The 26,910-nt window shown below is 47.5% G+C and overlaps 3 protein-coding genes across 3 annotated transcripts; 1 reads left to right on the top strand and 2 right to left on the bottom strand.

Moving 5' to 3' along the window:
* Window positions 1-281: 281 nt before the first annotated feature.
* On the bottom strand, window positions 282-11,159 carry PtA15_15A326 (uncharacterized protein; the record flags this gene model as incomplete). The annotated part of the gene is made up of 25 exons (XM_053163521.1): window positions 282-401; window positions 499-575; window positions 684-845; window positions 930-1,023; window positions 1,088-1,222; window positions 1,298-1,911; window positions 1,993-2,049; window positions 2,121-2,207; window positions 2,275-2,421; window positions 2,514-2,643; window positions 2,737-2,838; window positions 2,916-2,995; window positions 3,058-3,175; window positions 3,252-3,280; window positions 3,357-3,568; window positions 3,641-3,862; window positions 3,959-3,986; window positions 4,085-4,703; window positions 4,778-5,393; window positions 5,483-5,588; window positions 5,662-5,779; window positions 5,862-7,483; window positions 7,548-7,923; window positions 7,983-9,486; window positions 9,571-11,159. The coding sequence occupies 25 exons, from the start codon at window positions 11,157-11,159 to the stop codon at window positions 282-284; spliced, it is 8,964 nt and encodes a 2,987-aa protein (XP_053027488.1).
* A 1,470-nt stretch (window positions 11,160-12,629) lies between these two features.
* On the top strand, window positions 12,630-14,658 carry PtA15_15A325 (uncharacterized protein; the record flags this gene model as incomplete). The annotated part of the gene is made up of 9 exons (XM_053163520.1): window positions 12,630-12,685; window positions 12,790-13,132; window positions 13,243-13,318; window positions 13,388-13,515; window positions 13,588-13,848; window positions 13,926-14,081; window positions 14,190-14,315; window positions 14,397-14,480; window positions 14,563-14,658. The coding sequence occupies 9 exons, from the start codon at window positions 12,630-12,632 to the stop codon at window positions 14,656-14,658; spliced, it is 1,326 nt and encodes a 441-aa protein (XP_053027487.1).
* A 10,020-nt stretch (window positions 14,659-24,678) lies between these two features.
* PtA15_15A324 (uncharacterized protein) lies at window positions 24,679-25,278 on the bottom strand (the record flags this gene model as incomplete). The annotated part of the gene is made up of 1 exon (XM_053163519.1): window positions 24,679-25,278. One exon carries the CDS (start codon window positions 25,276-25,278, stop codon window positions 24,679-24,681), a length of 600 nt encoding a protein of 199 aa, XP_053027486.1.
* Between the last annotated feature and the right edge of the window lie 1,632 nt (window positions 25,279-26,910).

Here is a 26,910-nt window from a genome sequence, read left to right as displayed (position 1 = left end):
AATGAATTTGAAAGATGTAGCCTAACGGGATGATGATCACAACTCTAACAAAAAATTACAAAAGAAACAAAAACGCGGTACGCGCAATTTGTCAGCTTTCACAAGCTGAGGATGAAAATTTTGTCAGTTTTCAGACTCTGAGGATGAGAACAATTTAAGTCTTGGACTGAAATGAGCAAAACGAGGTCAGAACTTCAAATGGATTAGGTAGGCACCACCGGAATGAACCAGAACCGAATATTTTGCTGGAAAGTTGATACTACGCTTCTGATTCGGATCGACTAAATGGGCTTGGCTTTTGAGATTGATTGATTGAATTCGAACGCGCTTAGTTTCCAAAATGACACAATCACGTCCTTGCCACTGATTTCATCAATTTTGGTAGACAAGATAGACAACATCTGGAAAACAAAATGAGAAGACGGGTACATTGATGAGTGGATTTGAGGCTGGACCCAGATTTGAGATTTACAATAAGGAAGTTCTGAATTGACTTACTTGCCGCTCCAGCCGGGTAGAGTATCTTGGCAAGACGAACAAATAATGGCCGAGCAACATGAACATCTTCTCTTTCCCTCCAAAAGTCCGAATTTATGTTCACAGAGCATACAGCAGGAAGTGATTGCTGATAGCAATTGGAGTCAGTAAGGACAAGCAAGGTCTGTGAAAAAAAATGTTCTTACAATCCGGCAAATGGCACGCGGACCCAGGCAGGGACCAACAGAATAACCTCCCCAAGCTGTCACCGCTCAGCAACGTCCTCTCAGTCATGGATAAGGCTCGAATTTCGCTATTTGCATGGTCGCTTTCATGGTGGGCCTCATGAATAAGCTCCATTTTCCATGCTGAAGGGCGTGTGATAAAGACAGAGGAAAAAGTGTGAGTTATTGGTCTCTCAAAGATGCACAGAAGACGTATGGGTGACATACGTTCGCTTGGATTCTCCGCATGAACACTCTTGCGCTGCCAAAACATCAGTTTCCCGGCTCGGTGCCCAGTGACGAGCAACGGTTTTACTTCAGCCTATGACAATCGTTATCAGTAAGGCGGGGACATGTCTCATCATGAATCAAGAAATCGGACTAACTAGGGACCAGCAGCAAGCCGTGATGGCATCGGTAGTATGCTGAGAAGTTGACAATGTGGAAAGTAGATCGCCATTGATGCTCCAAACTCTTACCGTATTTTGTGAACAGGTTGCGATATCGCCAGTGGATTCACTCTTAAAATGACAAGAGACGTCATGTACGACCGTCAGAACAAAGCCAGGATTCTGCAGATACCAAGTATCACTTACAATCGCGGCGAAAGATACGGGGTTTGAATGTGGCAAACTGTGAACCAGTAATGCTCGATTCAAGTCCCAGATCATTCCCAATCCGTCCTCGGATCCAGAAACAACAATAGAAAGTGTACGCGAGGCAACAATGCATGTGATGGGAGCGGAATGTCCTCGCAGAACTTCAATCTGCTGTAAATGCGCTCCACCGTTAGCCAGCCAAGCAAACCTCCAAAGCGATATAGTAGAATCAGTAGAGCCGGTGGCAAGAGTGCGCTGGTCCGCGAAACAAGCCGATGAAATGTGCTCCGAGCTGACTCCTTCAAATGTGGCACACAAAGAAGTTGCAGAATCAAAAATTCGAAGCGTCTGGTCTAGAAAGTCCCAGTCGAGACGATGAGTAGCGTTTGGAGGAACAAGTAATGATTGGGGTCCAGAAACAAAGATTTTCTCCAGATTTATCCCAGGATGAATTTGGCCAATTGGTTGTTTGATGTCTCGAATCGGTATGATCGACTGGATGAGGGCAGGACACGTAGAAGCTGTGATCATAGATCTGGGTTCTAACGCATGCTTCGGCTGTTTTGTACGCGCGGGGTGAGGTACCTCAAAGATTTGACTTGGTGTCAATCCTATGCATTCAGGTTTGGGTTTTGGATTAGTCAGGTCTATGTCGCTGGTCAAATTGGCCTCAAGATGAATCTATTACTGACCCCAATTACACATTGCACCCAGCACGCTACTTCTTTCTCGATCATCAGCAATGGCATCTAAGGATTTGCAATGCAGATCAGTTGAAGTTAACTTGATTTAATAATGAATCCGATATTTGAGGACGAACCTAATGATACCGTGCCTTCGTAGGAAACCTCCTGAAAAACGTTGACGGCATCCAATGCGGCTTGACCGCGTTGCTTGTAACCAAAAACTGATCGAAGGGAAGATGACTGATTATTGATAAGGATATTCGTTGTCGTGTCAATTGGGGGACTTACTGAGGTCTATCCAATGATGTATGTTTGCGCTGACGAAGTCCGACTCAAGTGCTTCACGGTGGAGCTCAACAAAAAGCCTCGGATCGCCGTGTGCCCAGGGAGGAAGTTCTACGTCTCCGATAGGGGCCCCACCTTCTTGCCGGGAACCTGTCATAGCCCCATGAGAATGACAAGATCAGTCAGTAGAGCCAAATTTGCGCTAGAACCAGCAAGTATATTCAGTGGATCAATTGGCCAACCAAGACTAAGCTTATTTAGATTCAGCAAGAATTCAGGGCAATGAAAGAATTCAGGAATCAATTCCCTAACATCACTTCGGCTTTGCTCCGAGGCTGAAAGCCAAGCTCTATGCATTGACCAAAACGTTCGCTTTCAAATAAAGCGGCAAAAAAGACGGGTATTACAAGAAGTCAGCCTAGTTTGGTAAACAATCACGAGTTACAGGAGTTGAACTCGACGTACGTCTGCATGGTCAAAAGAACCCTGAATCTCGATAAAATGATCGCAAAAAGGCTGCAGTCTAATCAAAAACCCACAAACGACTACCGCGGATGAATAATGAGTCTAGACGTATATCAAGAAGCGGCAACAAAGTCAGCCAGAGGTTCAACTTCGGGAAATCAAATCGAGCCATAACTTACCATATAGTGTGCAGGTTTCATTCTTTCGTCGCCAATAGTTCCAAATTCTTCTAGACTACGAAAACGCTCAATGAAGTCATCTGCGGAAGTGTAGCTTGAGTATCTTGACCAAACACAATAATTAATAATTGGGTAAACATACGTTTACGAGATTCAGTTTGAGCACCCATGGGCAAATCCAGCTTGCGGAACGTCTCAGGTTTCTCAAGGTCAAGTGTCAAGCTGGTGTAGTCCGCCAAGATCCATGGAAATACGGGATGCTTCGGAGGGGCAAAACAAGCTGAAAATTAGCGAGCCAATCATTCAGCTTGTTTGATAGGCTCGAGTTTAACAAACCTGTGTCAGATCTCGATAAGTCCTACCAGCTTGAAGGATATAAAAATTAAGTGTGAACGACAATAGACCCAAGCGGCTATAAGTGGGGGAATGAAAATAACTAACCCGCGTCATTCAAATACAGCAAGTAAGCTTGATTTGAAATTTGACCATTTTGCCAGAGCTCAGTTTGGGATTTTAGAGACAGATTCATTTGTGACAAAACTTCAGGCCCAACGGATCTTCGAATGCAGTTTTTCAATCTCTTCAAAGCTTCGTCTCTCTTATTGTCTGAGAAAGTTAGCAGCCTACTTCGGCCATCCGCGAATAAAAACTCACTGGAAATTTACAAAGCTTGTATTAGACATGCAGAAATAGAAATTAGAGCATTGGGACAAAAAGCTACTCACATGCAGATGTCCCGGAACAACCATTTCCGAGACGAAATCGACACAACATCACTATAATTCCAGCGACGAGTTTGGTGAGCAGCTGCTCGACTATTCAGTTTGGCTGTTTGTCGAGATAGACTGGCAAGGGTACGCAGGTGGGGGTCTCGTTCTTCCCAAGCATCCCAGGAATTTACCAATTCGCCATTTGATCTCTGGAAGAATCCATCTATAATATAGATACTTTTTAAAGTTTTCAAGGAAAAGGTGTGACAAGAAGATCAGCAAAAAACAGTAAGAACAATCCAAGCAAGAATTATTTTTCGGATTTTGCTCAACTTGTTCTTCGCCATTAAGAATAAGGCAGCTTTTTGAAGAACAGGGAAGTTATCAATTTATGCTTTCCAGGACCCGCTGAACAAAGAAGAGAAAAAATGAAAGAAAAAGAGAGAAAACTGCGCTTACGACAGGTATCCAATCCAATAACTTGCTCTACGTTCCAAACTCCTTGTATGACATCACCAGCTTCTAAGCTTTTCAAAATTCGCCTCGACTTATCCTCGTTAAAGTCTTCTGAATGTCCATCTTCACCGTGCCTTTTTCCGACAGCTTGATCCAGGGGGATTCTCTTTGTAGCTAGCTCACCCGACGGCTGAGCGTTTCTAACGACATTTGATTGAGCCCCGAGGTCATCGTATTCTCCAGATTCTTCTTCCCATATTTCGCTGAGGGGAAGAAGGGATTCGTGATGAGTCGGACTTATTGGCGAGTTTTCATCTGCCTTTTTTTTGGACTCGTCAAACGTTTCCTCATCCCTGTATGAGTCACGTCGTGATGCACCTAAGCTTCGCATTCGGTGGTGCCTTATTTTAGGCCTCTGAATTAAGTGGGCGTCCAACTTCTGTCCCAATTTCCTCAGTTTTCTTCGCTGACGACTCGGCCCTTCTGTTGAATCCAACGCCCAGTAGGTTGCGCTACTATCTTGGGATGTAGCGAGAATAGAAAAGGGTCGATAAAGCTCTCCAAGCCGTTTTGCTAACTGTATCTCAAGGTAGTGCTTCGTATCAAAATTATCTTGACGAAGCTGTCAATTTTAAGATTAGTCCCAACCTCAATTCAACATCCATGTCCAGATGCACGAGTAAGATAGTTTCTTACATTGGCAAACCGTGCTGCATCAATTTCTTTGACGCTTCTGGCCCAAACCTCCAATTTCTTGACTACGCTTTCCAGCCTCCTGGATTCTATTACGCCTTTGTTCGAATGCTCACTCCACATCACCTGGGACTTGGTTTGCGTATCTGATCTCGTTCGGTTTGCTTTCATCTCTGATTCGGTCAAAAATTGTATCCAGTCCAGTTTCCCAGTACAGTTGATGGAAGAGCTCTTTTCCAGCACTTCTTTCAATTCGTCTGGCTGCATTTGAAGCACCTTCGACAGGTCTCTTTCAACCTGTGACATCGAATCATCGGTCGTTGAAGGATAGTCGGTGGTATCACTAGACACCGACAGCGAACCTGCGCGCTGGATCGCTGAACTGGATGAATCGATATTAAGACAAAACTCCTCTAAGATGAGAGGGTGATATGAGAAGAGGAGCTTAAGCACATCGCAGGCAGATGTTCTCAGGTTAGGGGGCCGGGAAAGGTATTGTGTCAGAATGTACACTAGTCGTGGGACAAGCTCCGGAGGGACGGCAGCGATCAAGTTTGCCAAATGATGACTACAAAGTTGCTCCAGCAACACTTCGGGCGAAGTATATCGATTCGTAAGCCTAGAGTTGGTGTTTAAAAAATTGCAATTCCCGATTTAATATATCACTCTAATGGAAAGAAAGGTAAGTAAAACATTGGGAGCACTTACACAATCAGCAACAAATCCCCCAGCGGCCCAATGGGGCCTTGAATTTGTCTGGCGAGTACAAAGGTGACCAATTGGGACACGGATGTTGCATCTGGTTGCAACCAGCCTATCATCATGTGCGACCAAGTCTATTAGATGCGTAATCATTCAAGAGGGCATGAAAATATAGAAAACCAAACCTGAAAGATATCCGTCTGCTAATGTTGCAATTAGCCAATCCCAAGGGACAGAAGTCGGATCAGTTTGAAGTACAATCATTTGGATCACTTGATTCACAAATGGGGTAATCCAGGCACGCTGTAGTACTCCGAATTATCACAATCAATTAATCTGACGAAGAACAGTGTAGATGCACGAGGGTTCGCCTGAGATGACTCACATCATTTCCGGATCGATTAATGACAAGAGTCAACAACTGATCCAGTCTATTTGCCCTCAAGTTTTTCTCGAACGCTCGTCCAGAGTCGGTTTCTGTTTGCTTCGAGTGACTGAGGTTAGAATGTTGATCAAATAGGAAATTCATCAGAAACCTGTCGGTAATGCTGGACAGGTTTTCGACGACATCTTCCAAGGCATTGTCGTAACAGTATAATGAAGTGGTGGTTGAGGTGAGATCAGATTCGTCGAAAGAGGGGTCAAATGGGCTGTCATCCCGCACATCATGGGATCCGTGAACCGATGTCCTTTCCTGCACGCGAGGAGAGGTCAAGGGAGCAATTTCTCCGTTGATCATCAGAGCTGTAGGTACGGTGACACTCAATGAGATTGAGGAGATTGCAAGCCGGCTGTGGCGATTGCTCATCCTTTTCTTGTTCTGCGACTTGGTTCCCAGAGTTGAAACCAAGTCCCGGTCGACGTTTGGAGGTGAAGTTGTACATACGCCTGCTTGCGTTTGAGAAACTTGATCGAGACCAGGTGTGGTGAAGGTGAGGGGAAAGGAGGAAAGGGAGGAGGCTTCAGGTGACCTCGGGGTCATATTTCCCGGTATTTCATCATGTGGGTTCTCCTGTGCGGGTTGAAGGCTTTCCTGGTGTGGCAAACAGCTCAGTAAGGTGACGTAGTTCGCCCATAGTTTGACTATGTCTTTGTCTCCGAGCATTTCGTTCCAACCATCATCTTGCGATTCCATTCTAAGGTTTAGCCATTCCATTACGTAGATCGGGGTCATGTTTTCTTCGGAACAGCGTACCACATAAGCGGGTTTGAGTAGAGAAATTACAATTGGTAGCATCTCAGGCGAGACGAATTCGTTCGGGATCCCACGAATCGACCTTATCACACCCTGGAGGTCATCTTTGAACATCAGAGGTGAAGTAACCGAGGTAGCAGATCTGCTGCTACTAAACATTGGCACCGTCCTGATATCAACTTGACTCAACAAACTCAACGTAGTGACCAAGATCGATTCGTTCTGGAAACAAAATTTAGTAAGGACTGATCTCATAATTGTGAAACCAGCGAGGGTGTTTTTAAAGTGCTGCAGCCATCGAAAATCTTGGGTTTGAATCAACCTGGCGAGTATCCGAAGGCTGTACGACAATACTTCAGGGTGCGTGTCTTTCCGGAAAAACATCAACAACCATTTCGAACCGTTGATAGCTTTCAGAAATTGTGCGATATAACTGAAGCTTTCCTGATCATTTGACGATAAGAGCAGGTCGTGAAGGACTTTCAGTACCATAATTGGTTCATCAAGCGTTATTGAGGTTGATAAAGATTTGGGATCAGCGACTGGTACGCCGAGTTTTGTCTGCGTGCTTGCAGCTTCTTGAAAATTTGCTGGCTCCATTGTGCCACCGACTGGAAGCTTTTGTTTGGAACACTGCTCAGGGGTTAAGCTGGCAGTAAGATAACTTGCCAAATGCCGAATGACCTGCGAGTTGAATTGAGCCTTAAGGACACAGCCCAGCAATCGGATGTATGCGGGGATTACCTCTCCGCTTCCTGATGACGCCGAGAATTGACGGTTCCGCAATGCATGTAGCATTTTTGGCAAAAGATCTGAAAATGTGATTGAGCAATTAGTAAAAAGCTCCAAGTATGGAGTTGCAATAAATCATCTTACTCATTTTACTGATTCTCTTCATACTGAACCGACTCCATATGCTAGTCTCGATCATCCCACACAGACTCTCACAATGAAATCGTTGAATTTCAAGCGAAGTTGAAGACCACAAGTCAAAATCCAACAGCAAGAACCGAAATGCTAACGGGTTGGTTATCACCGAATGCCGGAGACCGTTGTTGTGGTGCTTGATGTCAGGCTTAGCCGTCGGAATGTGCTCATTCAAAGATAGATTGCGCAATTTGTCCGACGAGAATGATGGGTGACATGATGGATCGTCAACCATGATACCGGCAAAGCGGAGCAAAATTCGATGCACGGGTGGGGTGATCAAATGAGCCTTTGATCTCAAGATTAATCCTAGGGTCTCATACGCCTAGAAAGCAACACGTAAGCCTCACTTTTTTCGTATAAATGGCTCAAGGCAGGGCTTACTTGAATTTTTTCCGCATCTTCACTTAATCTCCAATTATGACTGATTGCTTCAAAAAGAATCTGCAAGGCCATCTGAAGCTGCTTTTCGGTGGATGACAGCTGAACCAGCCGGACCAAGAATATTGAACCTGAAGCTGTCCAAATCGAATCATCTAATCGTTTCGGAGAGCACATTTTCACCTCTCCAATTAGTTCGAGAACTTGATCGTGGGTAGTATTGCCTGTGGATTCTTTTGAGGAGGATGGGGCCATCGGAGGCGGAGACAGGCCAGGTGCAGAAGAAGCCAGGGGATCCATAAAGTAATGAGATGCTTTCGAGTTGGGAGTGCTAGCATTCAAAATTCCGTTCGCAAATACGGGTCCGAAGGCAGACGATGTGGGTCCTGATGCTAGTGTGACCTTGTCACAAGCTTGGTGGTCAAAAGAGGGTGGATCGATCGGTGTGTAGATCTTTTGCATGTAGTTAGCACTGTCCACGTTGTCATATTCGTCTTCTGCATCCTTGAGAGGATCAGGGATAACGATGCCATTTTTTGCTGATAGAGCAAAGTAAATTGACTTTTGAGGAATAAAAGCCGAAGCAGGCTCCTTGACGGCCTTGATCAGTGGGGATTTATTAAGGAGTGCTGCTGTTACAGGCGCTGTGGGGGGTGGAGTAGATCTCTGCAAAGCTTGATCAGGGCTTAGTTTGCTTTTGGGCACTTGGTGGCGTAGGTTGTCAATCTTCAAATTTAGCAGAGTGCTTGATGAATAAGTTTGAAAAGATCCGAGGGCGTCTTGGAAGCACGTAAAGATTTTGGGACCCAGAGTAGACATGACAAACAGCATATCACCCAACAAAGCTTGGTTCAATAGCCAACACCCAGCGAGGTTCCATCGAGGTCTTTCCAGCCTAGACTGCACGCGAGGATATGGGGAACCGAGGTTCGGGTTAGATTGGGATGGCATGGAACCAAAGCAGGCAGAGAGACGCTGCAATTTGGGAGTCTTTGGCCAAGAGATAGGTAGCGAGCCAGCACATTCTCCGTCGATGAATAAACTGACGGTTGAGCTCGAAGTTTTCGTTCCTGGTTTCTGAACAACAGCAAAGTGATAGAATCGGCCCAACTCGAGTGTGATCTTGTTGAATTGAGCGACTGTTTCCGAACCAGCTAATCCCGGCAAGCTTTCATTGATCCCGCGGGTGCCACTTTTGGAATCGCTGGGGGAAGATGATAACACAGGAGGACGAGCGGTTTGAATGATAACAGAGGAGCAATGTGAGATTGCAATTTGTACATAACATTCTTCGTTTGGATTGGAAATGGTGAGCAGTTCGAGGGGCATGTTTGGATCTTTTCCAAATGATTCAATTTGAAGCCAGGTCACGAATGTCCAGCCGCTAGTTTGGATGGGCGGGAACGCGTTGGCACCCAACGAGTCAAGTACCGCATATGCGCATCCAGCTTTCGAGGATCCAAAGTGAATGAAAGGCGGACAGTTAGAGCTTTGCATACCTGATAGTCTGCGCCAAAAGAAGAAGTTTATTATTAAAACCCTTCCTCCATGGCCTATGCAACTTTCCACACAGGTAATAGTGGACACGTACATTAGTTCCAGGTAATCCTCGTCCAATGCTTCTTTCCCATTGTTACCCACTTCGTGCCTTTTCACCGCTTGCCGAAATAGCATCCTTGCTTCTCGAGGGGAGGTTCCCACTTGTAGCATTTGATGTACAATTGCTTTGGCAACTTGCCGACACTGCCTATCTCTTTTATCAGAACCTGCAATCAATGTCTTCGGGTTCCAAGGTTCCAGACCGGCACTGGGAAGAGTAGATTCACTCCCTTGCGTTTTCTTGCCGGAGGGCGAAGACGTGAGGCTGGACTGGAGAGCGAGTCTCTCTAGAAGGACCGCTGTTAGCTCAATCGAGTTGAGAGCGATCTGACTATGCCTTGAAGTGGCGGCGAGAATCTCGATGGCTTTGAGGCTTAAAAACTGCAATTCGAAATTGTCTTCAAGATTCTGCAAACTACCATCGGCTGGATTGAATAAATCCGCATGAAGGGATAAAAGCAGCAAGACTGCGTCAGCTATTTCGACACGCAAGGCTTCCGAGCGGTCGCAAATCGCTTGACGTAGCAACTCAGCCATTTTCGGGTACTTCGAGTCGGAGTTGGGCTTGATTGAGATTGGTGTCGAATTGGAACCCTGGCCACCACTGCTGCCCGGTTGGGGAATAAAATAGCTGGTTTCTTCTGAGTTGATACCAGGAAGGTTTTGGGGTGATGCGAGGGCTTCACCCTGCTGATTGGCCTTGATTCGGACGGTAGAAAATATATCGACGCATGAGAAATCGGCAACGATAAAAGCGAATAAAATCCCGAAGAATTTCTCAATTTTGTTTCGACGATAATGAGCAGAGGGCCAATTCGACTGGCTTCCTGGGGCTAACTGAGGGATGAAGTTTGAAAGGCGAAGTGCGTCCAAGACAAGCTTAAAGCCGAGTTTGGTAGAAAAAAATAGCTGATTTTCACGATGGTTGGACAAGCCAAGCGCGAGACATTTGAAGACGAGTGTGGCCACCGCATCACGCTCTTCTTGCAGCTCTGAATGTTTTGACTGCGGCCCTGCCAAAGCTGGATCTGGTGAGTCAGTGAAACAGAATGTCAAATCGCCATCAAGTGTAATCGACGGAACTCTTCTCAGACTTGCAGAATCAGAATCGGGGTTATTTTCAATCGGGGCGGTTGATTGTGGTTCAGGAAGGGCATCAGCACCCAAGCTAGCCAAGACGGTAACCAAGGTCAAGAATCCAGCGTTCTCTCTCATGCACTCTCTACATTTAGGGGTGTCGGAGAGGATGGCAACCATGAGAGATAGGAGAGCTCGTGTTTGTGATAAATCATTCGGGCGAACTTGCTGGAGTAATTCAATCACTTCGGTCAATTCCTTCTTCGAGACCGCCAAGGCCCGTTCAGCTTGCGGAGATGATTGCGGAGTGCGTCGTGATTTGGTAAAGCAGCCTGACAATGGGGAAGGAGTGCAAGGAACACGATTGCTAGGAGCCAAATTCAGACTGCGCTGTCGAGAAGGGACGGAATTAGGCATCCGTGGTTTCGGACTTTCGACCTCGGAGCGTGGACTTGCAAGATCGATCAAGCTGCCGATCGAACTAGACCGAAGGCGATTGAACATTTTGGCGGGTCGATTTAGATGCCGAAGGCTCGAGCGCAAAAGCCAATATCGAATGAATGAACCAGAGTGTGGGGATAATAGCGGAAAGAAAGTTCCACAGTTAACTTAATAGAAGAGTGGGCGCGCAGGAACAGAACCGCAGCTGATAAGATTTGACGTGGTCAATGACAAGCAGAGGGCTAAAAGCATCCAGCGGAGAATTTGCGATTCGAGCGTGTATCTTACGTATCGCTGCTGAAAAGCGCTGTTGGTTCTGTTCAGGATGACCACTTTCTCAATCTGAGGAACGGTTTTTCGTGTCGGTGGATTTGATAGGTAGGGTGGCGTCCTAGTTTACAGCAAAACGTAAAAAATGACGGCTTGGTCCGGCTTGAGTAGGAAGTGAGATAAGACGGTGAAAATCTTGGGGCGGGTTTGGCGAGAGGATTCTGAACCGCGTGCAAGGAAGTCAGTTTTTGTCCGGAGAATGGGTCGAGGAGGAGACCGATGTTGAAGAGTGATCATGGACGATCGCTCTGAGCAATTCCCACATAAAACACACAATCATAACAGTCAGTAATCGGCAGCCAGTACCAATTCATAACAAGGGGATTGAGAAGAAGGCTTACCAAGGATCAATCTTTCGATCAGGATCAGTTTCTGCGAGACTTTGTGTAATCTGAAGGGTTGTTGTAATTTCAAACCCGGTTTCTTCAGACGTTTTGAGTGAATCGAGGTTAGAGGAGGAGAGTCAAGTCATAGATGTACAGCCGTTCTCAAGTTGAACCTTTATTTTTGAAGGGGTTGATAGTTGGTGATGACGTCCCAGTTAAAACCAATCCACGAAAGAGTTTTTGATATGAAGCGTGATGAAGGAAACGGGTAAGGCGCCTGAAGGGTTGATTGACTTGTTAGCTTGATCTTTCTTGGTAGTTCCTAATGACGAATTGCATATGTACGGCTCCACGACTATCCGCGAGCTTCAACCAGCGGGTCTTTGAGAGTGGTAAGATGAGGTACGAGCACCTTCAATGTAAATGTTTCTTTTTAAGACTCAGCTTGTACTGTAGCTAACTCACCCCAATGTTATTTTCTTTCCCGCGGGTGGTTCGCCAAAGAGACTGAGCAGTCAGATCGCTGAGAGACGGTTCCAGTTTTAAAGATGATGAGCCTACATAGCCATCGCCATGTAATAAAATACCAAGGAGCTCCAAGGAGGTGATGATGATGCGAAACGGAACAAGTCTGCACGACGAAGGTTACCTGTACACACAGTCCCAACTACATACAGTAAACACGGTTTGCTCTGGATGTCGCGGGCCCAAGCGACTGAACCTCGAGGGAAACAGCCGGTGACAGCCCACGAAGACTGCGAAAAGTCAACAACTCATTGTCCATACAACATATAGACCGATCATCAACTTGGACCACGAACAACGAAGATCCCAAGCAATCGAGACTGCGTTACAAATCGCCAAGGAACCTCACAAAATGTCTCGTCTTGCGCCTTTGGTCATCGACAATGGCACGGGATATAGCAAGATGGGGTAAGTGCCCCTTACGTCATTCGCTGAACCTTGCAAGTAGGAAAGAGGCTCACTAGTCGATGTTATGTTTTGCGTTTGTTATACCTGATGGGCTCAATCCTCAGTTTCGCTGGAAACTCAGATCCATCATTTGTATTTCCAACAGCCATTGCCACCCGTGGTACGTCAGGTGGTGGGAGTGCCTCCGGGCCATCGATCACCGGTCGACCTTCGATCCCCTCCAAGCCTGGTGCTCTATCTGCCTCCTCCAACATTGCTACCAAACGGGGGATCGACGATCTGGACTTTTTTATCGGAGATGAAGCCATCGCAAACAGTAAAACTTACAACGTCAACTATCCTATCAGACATGGTCAGATCGAAGACTGGGATCTCATGGAACGATTTTGGCAGCAAACAATATTCAAATATCTCAGGGCTGAGCCAGAGGATCATCACGTCTTACTGGTCGGTTTAATTTCTTCTCCGTTCGTCTTGATGGATATCTTGAAGAATTTCCTGAAATTCCGCATCCCAACCGACTGACGTCTTATTCATTCCCGGGTGGTGCTACACAGACCGAGCCACCGATGAACGCGCCCGAAAACCGCGAGCAAACTGCGGAAATAATGTTTGAAGGACTGAACATCCAAGGTAGAACTCATCAGCCCGTCTACCCTTGACGGTTGAGCAGACAGCTTAAGACTCTATAACTTCCGGTAGGGCTTTACATTGCCGTTCAGGCGGTCCTTGCCCTAGCTGCCAGCTGGTCCAGCAATAAAGTGACAGACCGAACGTTGACGGGGACGGTCATCGATTCAGGAGACGGGGTAACCCACGTGATTCCAGTGGTACGAGGCTGTTTCCTGCTATTAAGCTTAATTTTCAGTCTGGCCGTTGAGCTATAATAAGCTCTATTACAGGCAGAAGGATACGTCATTGGATCGTCTATCAAGCACATCCCAATTGCCGGACGAGATATCACCTACTTTGTACAACAGCTGCTCAGGGATCGTAATGAATCCTTGAACATCCCAGTCGATGAGTCCTTAAGGATTGCTGAGAAAATCAAAGAGGATTACGGATATGTCTGTGGTGATATGGTGAAGGAGTTCAGGAAGTACGACAGTGAACCAGAAAAATACATCATTAAGCATGAAGGCTTTGACACTCGAACTAACAAGGTATACCATATTCCCTAAGTTAAGACGAGCTGGTGACTAACACTTAACAAGGCTTCATCGGTTGTTTTATTCGACAGGCTTATACTATCGATGTCGGATACGAAAGGTTTTTGGCGGCCGAAGTGTTCTTCAATCCCGAAATTTACAGCTCGGATTTTCTGACTCCTCTACCCGAGGTCGTCGACAACGTGATCCAAACTAGTCCGATTGATGTCCGTCGAGGATTGTATAAGGTGCGTAGCCGGTTTCAAAATTTTGACCTCTCATGGCAATTTCCATTCATCCGAGAAGCCTCCTGATGCCAACTGATGCCCATCTTTTATTTATGTTTTCCTCTCCAGAACATTGTGTTATCTGGTGGATCAACGATGTATGATCATTTCGGCCGGCGGCTTCAGCGTGATTTGAAGTCAATTGTGGACGATCGACTCTATGCTTCAGAGGTAGCCAGTGGTGGATTAATCAAAGTCAGTATTGGATCGTGGCCTGTTATATTGTTTCTTTTCTCGATGAGAAGCATCGGCTGACTGGTTCGATGGCAAAAACAGTCATCCGGAATGGATGTCAACGTGATCACCCACAAGCGCCAACGTTATGCCGTGTGGTTCGGTGGTAGTCTCATGGCTTCAACGGTGAGCATCTTACGCGCGTCTTTTTATTTGTTTAGCGGATCATCCTGATGAATAAAACATTTGTCATCTTATCTTTCTCCAGCCCGAGTTTTACAGTCACTGCCACTCGAAAGCCGATTACATGGAATACGGGCCTTCGATTTGCAGAAGATATCAAATATTTGGCTCTGCTGTTTAGACTGCATGTTATTATTATAATTGTTAGAACCCTTTTTTTCAGCCAAAGCCGATTTCATTTTCATTTCATTTGCATCAGGTCTGGCTTTGACAGTTCAGTAACAGAAGCTCGTCAGAGGCCTAAAGTACCGCAATGTTTTTCTCTCTCTGTAAATTTTCTCAGTAGGACGCTTCTTGCAGCCACTATAAGTCAAAAAATGTGTTGTCGGTTTTCCATGCTTTTCTCAAAAAACAAACACACAATGAATAGATTCGATCGGGTGAGGCGTTAAATTCATCAAAAAGGCTGGGCTCCAGTCATTAGCCTTTTGAATCAACAAATCTTTTCGTAAGTAAACCCCGCTTTGTACTCCCAAAGGGCCTGGATATGTGACCATAACCTCCATTTATGGTGAGTTGAATATAACCTAAGCAATTCTGGATTGACAGAATCTACCATCACTGTTAAAACAAACTCAAGAAACTGCTGCCAGTTGACATGCAATATTAAAAAGGCACCTTTGTAATATTGCATGTCAACTGGCAGCAGTTTCTTGAGTTTTTTTTTCTTCACAATGCATAGATATGTACTTGATGGAGGATCAACCTTAGCTATTTAACCTCCCAACTGGGTCCCTGGCCACCCAAGCGGGCAACACCTTTGTACCCATTTGGTGGGGCAAATTTTTAGCTTGCCCCTGCAAGGAAGATGTGCCTGCTTGCTGAGGACCTCAGCAAGCAGCTTTGTACACACTTGGCAGCCCGGGAGGCTTCCTCTTGGGCATGAAAATGACACCTGCTTGCCAATGTCTGGGAATCATCTTGGGCAAGCAGGTACATCTACATATTACTTGGGGATTTTTCCACTGTTGCATGATTCCAAGGAAGATTCCTCTGAGCAGTTAAAAATGGTAACCGCTTTCCAGGGAGCCTTTCCAAATGGGTTCACCTTTGTACTTGGTGGGATGTATTTTTTTCCATTCCCCCAATGACTTGAACCTGTTTTTTGAGGAAGATTTATTGGCAAGCAGGTGCAAGGTCCTTGCACAGGAGGAATCCTTCCAGGTGAGTGGGGATCCTCTTGCCGGGGATGATTCCCAGGAAGATTCCTCCCCAGCAAGCAGTCAAACAATGTGGAACTCCGACTGGTGCTGGGCCATTGGCAGTTACTGGAAGAGAAAAGTGCGCTGTGCGCTGCCTTCGCGGTGATCCGGAAAAGAGTCGTGGGAATTCAAAGTGTAGCTTTGAGAGGGGGGGATTTGTATTGAGAGGCGACGGGGGTTAGATCCTTGTTGGTGGTGGTTTGTTTGAGAGATCAGAAGAAAATGATTCAGGAAGAAAGCCTGCAAAAGGGGCCGGAAGTTGTGATCCGGGAAAGGTTTCGTGACTCGGGACTCGGCGGCTGAGAGCTTGAAACTCAGAAGGCACACGGGGAAGTGATCAATAAGCTTTTGATATCTAATTGCTGGGATTTGGGGTTGCAATGGATGATCTGAGATGAAAATTATGGTTCAGACAAAGTCCATGCCGCTCCAAAGCCTTGTTGGAATTCGTCTTATGACGCAAACTCTTGAAAGAGAAAAATACCTGGTGAGCGACATGTGTTTCACATGTACTCATGGAAGTTAAAAAACTGAAAGATTTTTCCTTCATGTGCAGATTCAAACTGTTCCGTGATGGAACAGCCAATTGGCAAAAGAGCAGTATGCTCGATGATCAATGACTATGATGTCATTGATAGTGAAGATTGAGAACCATCAAACTCAAGGTGAGTTAATGGTTCTAAACCTGATTGACGGTCAACAAGAATCTAACCAATTTCTCTTGACATCAACCACCAGATCAAAACTATCAAAAATTGAAATCAACAAGAAGTTGATAACTCGTATAACCTCACCTGGTGGTGAGTTAATATGATGCTTTAATTCAAGCATCAATTGAGATGAAAAGAAAAGAAACTGATAAACAGTTTATAACATACTGTTTCAACTATCAGCTATCGATCTCGAAGAAGAAGCCGAAAGATTTGCTTGAATCTTGTACGGTATTAGCGAATAAAAAGTAATATTACTTTAAAAATATTATTTGCAAAATCAAGACTTATTGTGTGCTAACAACACCATCTTTCTTTCTCAGATATAAAACTCTTAACTAGTCTCATCTACCTCAAGAAGATTTGTCTTTATTATTATTATTAAATAACCAATAGCTAGCAGATTTCATCTGCCTTTTAGGTACAATAAAAGATTTCTTTTATTATCATTGTACTTATAGCACACATTATACTTACACAAATAAAAACAACACTTTTAGTTTTCTGAATTCTTTCAAGCCTGAGTTCAGGCTGAACTCAAACCTTGGAGTTGGTGACATCTGTGGACAGGTCATCATACACCCGCGCGCACAAGCGCGCAACAACAACGAGAGAAGAGAGGGAAGAAAGAAACAACACCAACAAAAGAAAACCACCTGAGACAGAACAGAAACAAAACCAACCCTCCACATAACAAAACCTCTCCAACACGCGCATTTTTAGAAACAAAAGAACATAAAACAGGAAAACAGAAAAAAAAAAGAAACAGAACAAACAAAGCAAGAAACCGGGGTCCTTGATCCTGGAACATCTTGCCGATTCCACCGCGCGCCAAGCGCGCTGATTGATCTTGATGCCCCGTGAGTTGATGTCTTGATGGCTGAAAATTTGAAAAATACTCTGCACCACGGGCGCCACAAAAATGATCACCACATCTCCACCACACTTGCAGTCTGTCCCTAGACTGCTCATCTTCCGTCCGTGCGCTAAAGAAAAGAAAAGAAAGGAAAGAGGAGGGAAAAGGGATCCTAAAGGGAGAAAACCGGGCGCCAACACAATGCTCACAAGTGGGGCAAGAAGTAGGGTTTCGACAAATGACGGTAGTAGCTAGCCAGGAGAGGAACTTACTTCTGGTAAGGAAAGTCCTCACGGGAATAAAACCTTTTCACCTGATCTGTGGCAAAAAGCCGTTTCAAATCCATGCCATCAAGCTCCGCAAGGACGTAGGAACCGCCGGGAACCTGCTTCACAACGCAGTAGGGGCCGTTCCAGAGGTGGGCAAACAACTACCCCCACTGCGTCTCCAAAGCTCTGTTGAAGGCAAGAACTTGATCGCCAGGCTTGAGGGGTTCCCGAATCCGTGCCTCATTCTTCTCTTCCCAATAGCGCAAAGAATCACCTCTCGCATCCATCAGCATCTTATAAGCAATTCCACGAGCCTCTTCACTGCGCTCCAATGGCCGGGAGCGCGCGACAAGAAGATCAGCCGTGTCTTTCACCGCGTCCCAGTCGACGCCAAGGTAAGATTTGATTTCGAGATCCAAAGGGAGTACTGCGCGCTGGCCAAAGACAAGCTCATATGGCGGTCGCCTCTTTTGTCGAGATTTGATCAGAGAAGAGAACCAAAGGTAGATACTTCCGGCAATTCTTTCCACTCTCTCCTGCCAGCTTTACCAGCGCAGACTTGAGAGGACCGTGGCCGCGCTTGATCATGCCTTGACCTTCCGGGTGATAGGGCGTAGAGACTCTGTGCTGTCCCGGCAGAGCGTGCAGCATCTCCGCCAACGCACCGCCGAACTCGGATCCACCATCTGTTGAATAAGAGTGCGCTAGTCCGTAGCGCATTGTCCGATTTTCTTGAAGGTGGCTTCGACCCACCCTGAGAAGTTGTCGCGAGCCACAATCAGATATTTAGCGCCACTTGCCTTGAGATGAACAGCGTCCATTGACACACACCCAAAAACCGTTGATTCTCCAGTTGGGTAGCACAGCTCTTGGGGGCGCCTGAGGTCTTTCTTCTGGCACGCCTCGCAGCTCTGACACCAACGCGCCACGGAGTGCTTGAGAGACGGCCACCAGAAGCGCTCAGAGACGCGTCAATAGGTCTCAGCAGTGCCACAGTGGCCCAAGTCCTCGTGAAGCTTACACAGAATCGAGTATTGCTTTGCTGGAATGGTTACTACGATGCGGGGCAAAGGATTCCCGCGCTTCATGAGACGGCCTGCTTGCAGAAAGAAGTCCGCGGATCTGCGCTTCAAGGCGCGAAACTCCTGCGCGTCCGAGCCGTCGGGCTGAGCCAACGTCGCCAAAAAGATCTTCATTCGGCGCCAAAAACATTCTTGATATCCAGAGTAGCCTGAAACCGTGTCCACAGAAAAAGAAAGAAGAGGTCTGATTGAAGGAGACTCCTTGTCAAAGTCAGAGGAGGGGGGATCCGAGTTGTCATCACCTTGAGGGCGGCGGGAGAGACCGTCCGGCATAGTGAAAGATTTACCTGGGCAGTGGACGATGTCAAAGGAAGAGATTTGGATGGAAGTCACCCAGAGCGTCATTGGTGCATTGGGTAGGCTTGGAGCGTTGATCATTTGAATGAGGGACTGCGCCTCGACCTGGAGCTTGAAATGCTGCCCCCACAAAATGGTCTGGAGCTTCTTGAGGATCCTAGCAACACTGCATAACTCCAGTTTTAACTGAGAGTACCTTGAATCCACGTCAGAAAACAGCAAGGACTTGTAGAGGGCAGGCCGGTCCAACCCATTTGAATCTTCCTGGGAGAGGACTGCGCCAGCCGCGTGAAAGCTGGAATCTACCACAAGCTTGATTTTACCCGCCTCCGGTCCATAATTGATCTTGAATAGGACAATGTCCTTCCCAACAATGAGCTTCAGCTCCTCAAACGCGTCCTTGCAATCCGGTGTGGTAGACGGAAAAGTAAAAAATCAAAAGTTTTTTCTCATACATATATTTAATCGTAATACGCCTCAAGATACCATCAAAAAGACCTCAGAAATGGATTCTAAGGCCAATTTTACCCCTAGTCACCACTGGAAGCATCACCTGAACCCCACTGGATTGGAACCTACACTTCTTTGGACACTGGACACCCATCACACGTTCAACATACCCAGTCACCAGCCTGTCACAAGCCTCAAGCCAAGGATCACAGCATTATTCTTATACACATCACAGGATACAAACATACATCTCCCCATCAGACTACATTCATTACATATTATCAAGTACTCTTCTATTTCCATATTATGATGTCATCACACACTGACTCTGCAGCCTCAGACTTCATTTATGCACCCCCTGCACCCACCTGTCAACTCATGCAGTCTACTGTCACTTTAAGCAGCCTTCATGCGGCCCTACTGCATTCTTCTGACATCATTTATGTACCCTTGACATATTATGACATCATTTGTATCTACTCCCACCAGCTAAAATCCCTCACACTGTTTTCTAGATTAGTTGAAACCCTAACCCACAAGCCCTCTGGGGCTCCACTTTTGTCTATATAAGGAGCTCTCTCCTCCCCAGTTGTCAGCTCCTCAGCTCAGTACTCACCAGTTATTTACATACCACCCTTCACACTTACCATCACCACCACACATCACTACAACCCTTATATTTGCAAATAACTACTGAACTCACTCTCAAATCTCACATACCCATCATCAAACAACTTCATCTGGAACTAGACCAGACCTATCATTTGATTAAAACTTGCCAAGCTTAGCTTGGTGGGTCTTGTTAGCTGATAGTATAGAAGGGCAGAGTTTGCACCTCCATCATCCCCTTCTCCATTCAGCAAAAGGGTTTCACAACCACTTTTGAGTCTTACACCGGATTCCAAAGAAAATCGGCTTCCTTGCGCGCCAGGTGGCGAAGTGGCAAGCAGAGTTGAGAAAGGGAGGGGATGAAGATCCTAACGTACACAACAACGCCCAAAAACCCACGCACCTCCGTTGCATTAACCGGGGTTGGCCAAGAGAGGATCTTATTGACCTTGCTCTTTGCCATACGACGGCCCTCCTTGCACACTACATGGCCCACAATCTCCAAAGCAGGCACACACGGCACAAGCTTTGAAGCCAACACAGTCAAACCGGATCCTTCAATTCTGAACAAGATGCGCTCCAGGGTTTTGGCGTATTCCCAGATGAAGCACCGAATTCCGTGGTGCCAATCTAGAACTTCATTGTTGTAATCCGACACTGAGCCTTTGATCCCACCATCATCAATAAAAATACCCGCGTGCTCCGGGATTTCATCTTGAAGAATCCAAACCATTTGAGCCTGATACACTGCGACCATATTTGTTGCACCTTGAGGGAGCCGGGTGAGCTGGAACCTTCCAAGCGGTGTATCAAACGTCGTGAGCAGCCTTGAAATCGGATGCAGAGCGCGCTTGTTGTAGCCGCCCATGATGTCTCCAAGACCATAGCAAGCGCAACCAGAAAAGGATTCTACAAATTCTTCAGTAGCCGGAGGGACACCAGCATCTCAAATCGTGACTTTATTCAACAGCTGAAAATTGTGACTTTATTCAACAGCTGAAGGTCGTGGACTATCCTCATCTTGCCGTTGCCTTTCAACACACAGAAAACAGGACTCGTGTAGCTTGACGTAGATTGTTTGTAGAGGCCGTTGCGGACACGCTCGCGGATGATCTTTGTGTATTTTTCCATCTTGGCCGCAGGAATGGGATCCTCCTTTTCTGCCAAGGTTTGTGCTCCACAACAGGTATAATGTAAGGAAGCCCGTATGAATCTTTAAGTAATCCGCACTGAGACTTGTCGAAAGCTATGGAAAGGTTTCTTTCTGCCAACACGCTCTTGATGAGATCCAACTCTGCTGGGTATAGCCACCCTGGAGGACCGAAATTGACTACTTGAATCCTCTGCTCCGTGACTCGTCCACACGGCACAATAGGGCCGGCCAAGGAACGCAAAAGACCGGGATAAGGATTGCGAGACAGCGGGGGGCGCTGCAGCGGAGGGTTGAGGCTCTGCGGCATGGGTTGATTCACCGGCTTGATTTTTTGGGCCACCGGTTTGTATTTTGCAGCAAAAGAGGGAAATCCGCCCTCCTTCCACAAGTCCACAAGCGCCAGCTGCGCGCTTTGATTGAGTCCACATTCCAGAAGCTGCCAAGTCCGATTTTCCGCGCTGTCCTTGAAAGCTGCCTTCTCTGCGAAAGGGAGACCAGACGGATAGGAGTGGCTCACAAGTGTGGCGCGTGGTAGGGCTTTCAAAGTTTGTGGAGCATCACGCCTCGGAGGTGCACATTGGGAGGAACTTACTTCTACCCCAAATGGCCTCCACGGCGGTCCAAACTCCACCACACCACCCTCAAAATCCAGGGTCCAAGAAAATAGTTCATCCTTGTTGCGGAGAAGGCTTCCGATAACCGTTGTGCCACCTAAAGATGCCAGGAAACCAAAATTTGGGATGCGGCTCACAGTGGTGGCATGTAATGCTTGCGACGACAAGAGAGCATCTAGCCCGGAGGTGCACAATTGGGAGGAACTTACTTCTACTCCTCCCAGCCTCCGCGGGGTACCAATTCCCTCCTCAAACACCCGGGAAAACTGATGGTGTTCCGTCAAGTAGCGCGTCCTCAACCGCGTCTTGATGGTGAAGGGAAATGGGATCGGAAGGGAAAGACCAAAACGCGCCCAAAAGAGAATCCAGAGAGGGGAGGTGACTTGAGTCTTGCGGCGGATCCTGAGACAAAGCCGGAAACACGTCTTGATGTGGGACTTGAGAAGAGAGCCGCGTTTGATGGGATGAAGGGCCATCTGAAGCTGAAGGACAGAACGGGGGTTTTTCGAGGCTCACAACAGTGGCATGCGGTAGAGTTTTTGACAACAAGGTGGCATCTAGCCCGGAGGTGCACAATTGGGAGGAACTTAATTTTACTCCTCCCAGCCTCCGTGTAACACCATTATCCTCCTTGCACGCCGATACCCGTGAACCATTGCCCAAAGAATGCGCCAGAGAGTAGAGATTTGAGGAAGAAGACAAAAGAGAGCTTGAGGAATCAGGGAATCTTGATGAGAAACCGGGAAAACTTGATGAAAATGATTCAGAGCTAGGAAAACTGTTATTAGGATTTTTAAGGATTTTGAATTATTTTTCAGTTTTATTGTTTTGACGAATACCAGAAGAGAAGGAAGAATAGCGCCCATGAGACTCTTGATTAAAAGTTGACTCTGCGGCAAGACTGCGAGACTCTAAATTAAGTCCGCCGCTTCCCGAGCCAACCCGCTCTACAAAAAATGACAGCCTTCCACAGGATCTTTGCAAGCTTTCCCTTTATGCATCAGAATTGCCTTGCAAACGCCTCCCGGAAAATCACACTCCCAGCGCCCAGAATCCATGGAACAAAGAGTCAGCTCAATTCTCCGACCATTGGCGTCCGGAATGAGGATCTTCTCGCCTGTCTGACCGGAGAAGTTGAGTGTGACATCAAAATCAATGAGAAAGGGCCTTCCCAGGATGATGGGCCCATCCACATGCGTGATCCAAAAGTGGCAGGTGCCCACTATTGACTTCCCAATCCTAATGGGAACGTCTTCGGCAACGCCAACCAACTCACAAGCCTGATTCCCAATCCTGTACACCGCAGAGCTGAAGTTGACGCGGGGGCTTAGATTAAGCTTTGATGCCTTTGCATCCAAGATCAAATTCAGCTGAGATCCTGAATCTACTAAAGGGGCCGCATTGCCTTCATCTTCTCCGAGAAAGCAGGGTAAATACCCCAATGGACAGGAATACAGCCGGTTTTCTTCCTCTTGAGGCAGGGACTCTTCCAAAAGCGTCCCGGAATGGACCTTCAGCTCCTCCGAGTTGACTTCCACGCAGCGCTTTGAGACCCAATGCTTCATCCCATCAGCAATAGCTGGTGCGACGGCACATAGCTCTGCAACCGTGATTGTCAACAAGAGATCAGAAATCTTCTGGAGTATGCCTTCCACCGCCTTGGGATAGTCCCAACGCTGCAACCAATACAATACAGGTGTTGGTATTGGGCTGTATTGTATTGCAATACATCCTGATATTTGGTATTGGTATTGTATTGGGTTTCCCAATATACAAGTATAGTATTAGCACTGTTCACATAAGCTAAACATCAGCAAGATTGAAATAAAGTTTATCCCATTGTGCCAGCCAATTTGGCTGGGAAAGTATGCTGATGTATATCTCTCACCATGGTCATAGATTTCTTACGTGAACAGTGCTATTGGTTGCATATGTATCAACAATCTGATACTATACATGTGTCTCATCCCAGGTCTCTAATACAATACAGCCCTATACCAATACTGTATCTGAGAAATGGGATTGGAAAGTACCAAACTCAAAATTTTAGCACAAATTCACCCAGGATTGAACCCCCTAACCTCAGCAGCATACAGATGCATGACAGAGGCAGGTCTTAGCCAGCAAGATAACCTGGAAACTTGTGGATGGCCAGGTCATACAGGTCATCATAGACCTACATGGGCCACCTGGCTGGTCATTGAGTCCTCAATCACCAGTCAAATGGCCAGTCTCAAAGTACACATCAATGACCGGCACTGACCGATTACGAAACGGCCATTGAGGGAGTACCTGGGAATAGGTACCCCTCTTGATGAACGGAACAGTCCGGCCATCAAGGGGATGTTGTTGCTCTTGACGACCGGGATAGCCGTTCATCAAGGCATGCACCTTGATGATTGGTCAGACGGCCAGTCATCAAGGCAGCACCTCGATGATCAGTCAGACAGCCCATCAAGGCAGCACCTCAATGACTGGCCAGCTGGCCGGTCATCAAGGTACACAGTTGTTGCTGTCAACGACCGGGATAGACGCTCATCAAGGCATGCACCTCAATGATCCGTCAGACGGCCAGTAATCAAGGTGTATACATGTGTACCTTGCTGACCAGTCTGGCCGGTCATCGAGGTGTTTTTTGTGTACCTCAATGACCAGCAAGCTGTCCGGTCATCAAGATGTAAGGTCTGTACCTCGATGACCAGTCAACTGGCCGGTCATCGAGGTGTTAATGAGCGTGGGGGCGGAGGCGCGCAGGACCGGGGCGGCGTCGGCGGTCGGAGCAGACGCGCTGAGCTTCGCGACGAGCTCCGCTGGCCGACGCAGGTCGGCCGAGAGCAGCGTGTAATGGGCGCCATGGAGCTCCGTCGGCGGGCCATCTGCCCTGCCCGATTCTCCGATATTACCGTCTTTCTTCTTGTCTGGGGAGAGAGAGAGCAGCTCCACTCACCAGGCCGGCCATCAGCCGGAGGCGTTGTTGTTGCGGAAGGATCAAGCGAGTAGCGGCCACACACAGACCCCGGAGTGAGTCGTGTGCGGCGATCGTCCGGATCTTCTGGCGCACGGTCGACTCGAGGTCGGTCTCGACCCAGCGGGCCAGCGGTGCCCACCGGGCGGCGAGCCGGGAGCGGAGGCGACAGAAGCGGCTGTCGCTGCCTGCGCCCAGCGACACCACTTGCGGCCCTTCTGCGGCGGTTCCGAGGAGGAAGCGGTCGACCAGCTCGTCGATCATGTATGTGCGCTGGTGGGTGCCGATGTTCACCCATGGTGGCCGGGCCCGCTCGCGGCTCGAGAGGCTTGCGGGCACGAACAAGGCCGCATAGTCGCTGTGGACGGCCCCGTCAGTCTCTGGCCGGGCGAAGGGAGGAGGGGCGGAGACACTCAACTCGTGCAGGTAGTTCTTCGAGACGGCCGAGAACCGGGCCAGCGCCGCGTCGAGGTCGGTGTCTCTCACCGGCTTGTCGGCGTCGTGGGCCGGCCTGCGACTCGTCCTTGCGGCCATCCTCGTGCTTCTGTGGTGGTTGCTGGGTCGAGTGGCGTGGTGGTCGTGGTTGGTGGCCGCGCGTCTCCGCCCAGCCCCCGCCCCCTTCCCGCCACCAACCCACTTCCCGCCAACACTCCACCACACCACCACATCGCCCAAGCACCGAAGGGATGGTCCGAGGACACGCCAAGGTATGTCCCTCCCACCGATTCCACATCCCACCCAGACAAAACTGAGCCTCCTCTCCCGCCCGACCAGGCACAAGCACAGTTGAGTAGCCTGCCCGGCAGGATGGAGACCCGGCGTTGACGATGTCTGTGTGAAGGGCAAACAACGCGGCCAAGCAGCATGTGCATTGGCCATGTTGGTTATGTCTGCCTCAATTTTCTGGGCATGCCGAGGTTGTGGGTTCAATTCAAGGGAAATTTTGGTGAAATTTTGGATTTTGGTCCACAGAATTCCACTTTATTAATCCCAAATAGATCCCTGTGATACACACCCCGGGCAAACCGGGGTCATGACAGGCATACAGGTTGCACAGTCCTGCATGTCACATAAAAAATTCCCGCGCCCTGTGTCATGCATCATTTGCAGGACTGGCTTTCATGTATGTGATCTGTAGCTGACAGGTCTGCAAAAGCCTCTGCACAGTCACTGTGCATGTGACATGTTGGAGATTTGAGCTGCATGTCATGATCTGGACAGCTTGTCATGTATATGTGACAGGACCTGCATGACCTGACATGCACACAGGACCATGCAACCTGTACAGCTCTCATGACCCTGATTTGCCCAGGGTGACAGTATCTACAATGTATTGGTATTCAGATACTTGAAATTTATGGCATTCAAAATTGCATATGCCACTGTTTACATAAAATATCGCACCGCTTTTTCCAAAAAAAAGGGCACCCGGCACCGCATCCGGCACCGCCTGGCGGGTGCGGGCGGTACCCGCCCGCGGGTGCCGGGTACCGCCAAACGGGTACTGTTTGACATTCTCTACAATTTTGAATACCATAATTGGATTGCCAATAAAATATATTGGTATTGTATTGGAAAACCAAACCAATACATGTATCTCTGATACTTTGTATTGAAGAGCCAATACTATACCTGGTATTGGCCAATACATGTATAGTATAGTATTGGTTGCAGCTTATTAGTATGTGCTCCTTCCAATGACCAGAGCGACCCGGTCATTGAGAGGAGTACATATTCCCCTTGATGACCGGTAATCTTCACTGCACCTGGCCGGTCATTGGGGGATCCAGTGTGTAGACGCTGCTCAATGACCGGGCTGTGCCGGCCATTGGTACGGCAGCTGGAGCTTCTGCCCCCAAACTTTGTTTTTGAGGGGCTGTGTACCCGATCCGTGAGTATTTGGCAGGCTGAAAGCCCCGGAGGAGCGCTCCCAGGGGAGCAGGAGCCTGCGCTCAGGTTATTTTTTGTGTTTCTTTTTCATCCTTTTTTTGTGTCCAGCTTAGGGCTCCAAATCCTTCAAGAATTTGATGGAGGAGCAAGAAAAATCCCCTCTGCCGGCTGGCAGAAAAGAAAGTGAGAATTTCAAAGTTTTGGGTTTGCAGTGCGCGAAGCGTTTTGAGCTACCGCGCACTGTGGCCGCAACGTTGATTTGCCAACCCCCACAGT

This window comes from Puccinia triticina, chromosome 15A, assembly GCF_026914185.1.
Source record: "Puccinia triticina chromosome 15A, complete sequence".
Taxonomy (NCBI): domain Eukaryota; kingdom Fungi; phylum Basidiomycota; class Pucciniomycetes; order Pucciniales; family Pucciniaceae; genus Puccinia; species Puccinia triticina.
Note: the sequence above shows the minus strand (reverse complement) of the source record. Positions and strands in the feature narration are given on the sequence as shown.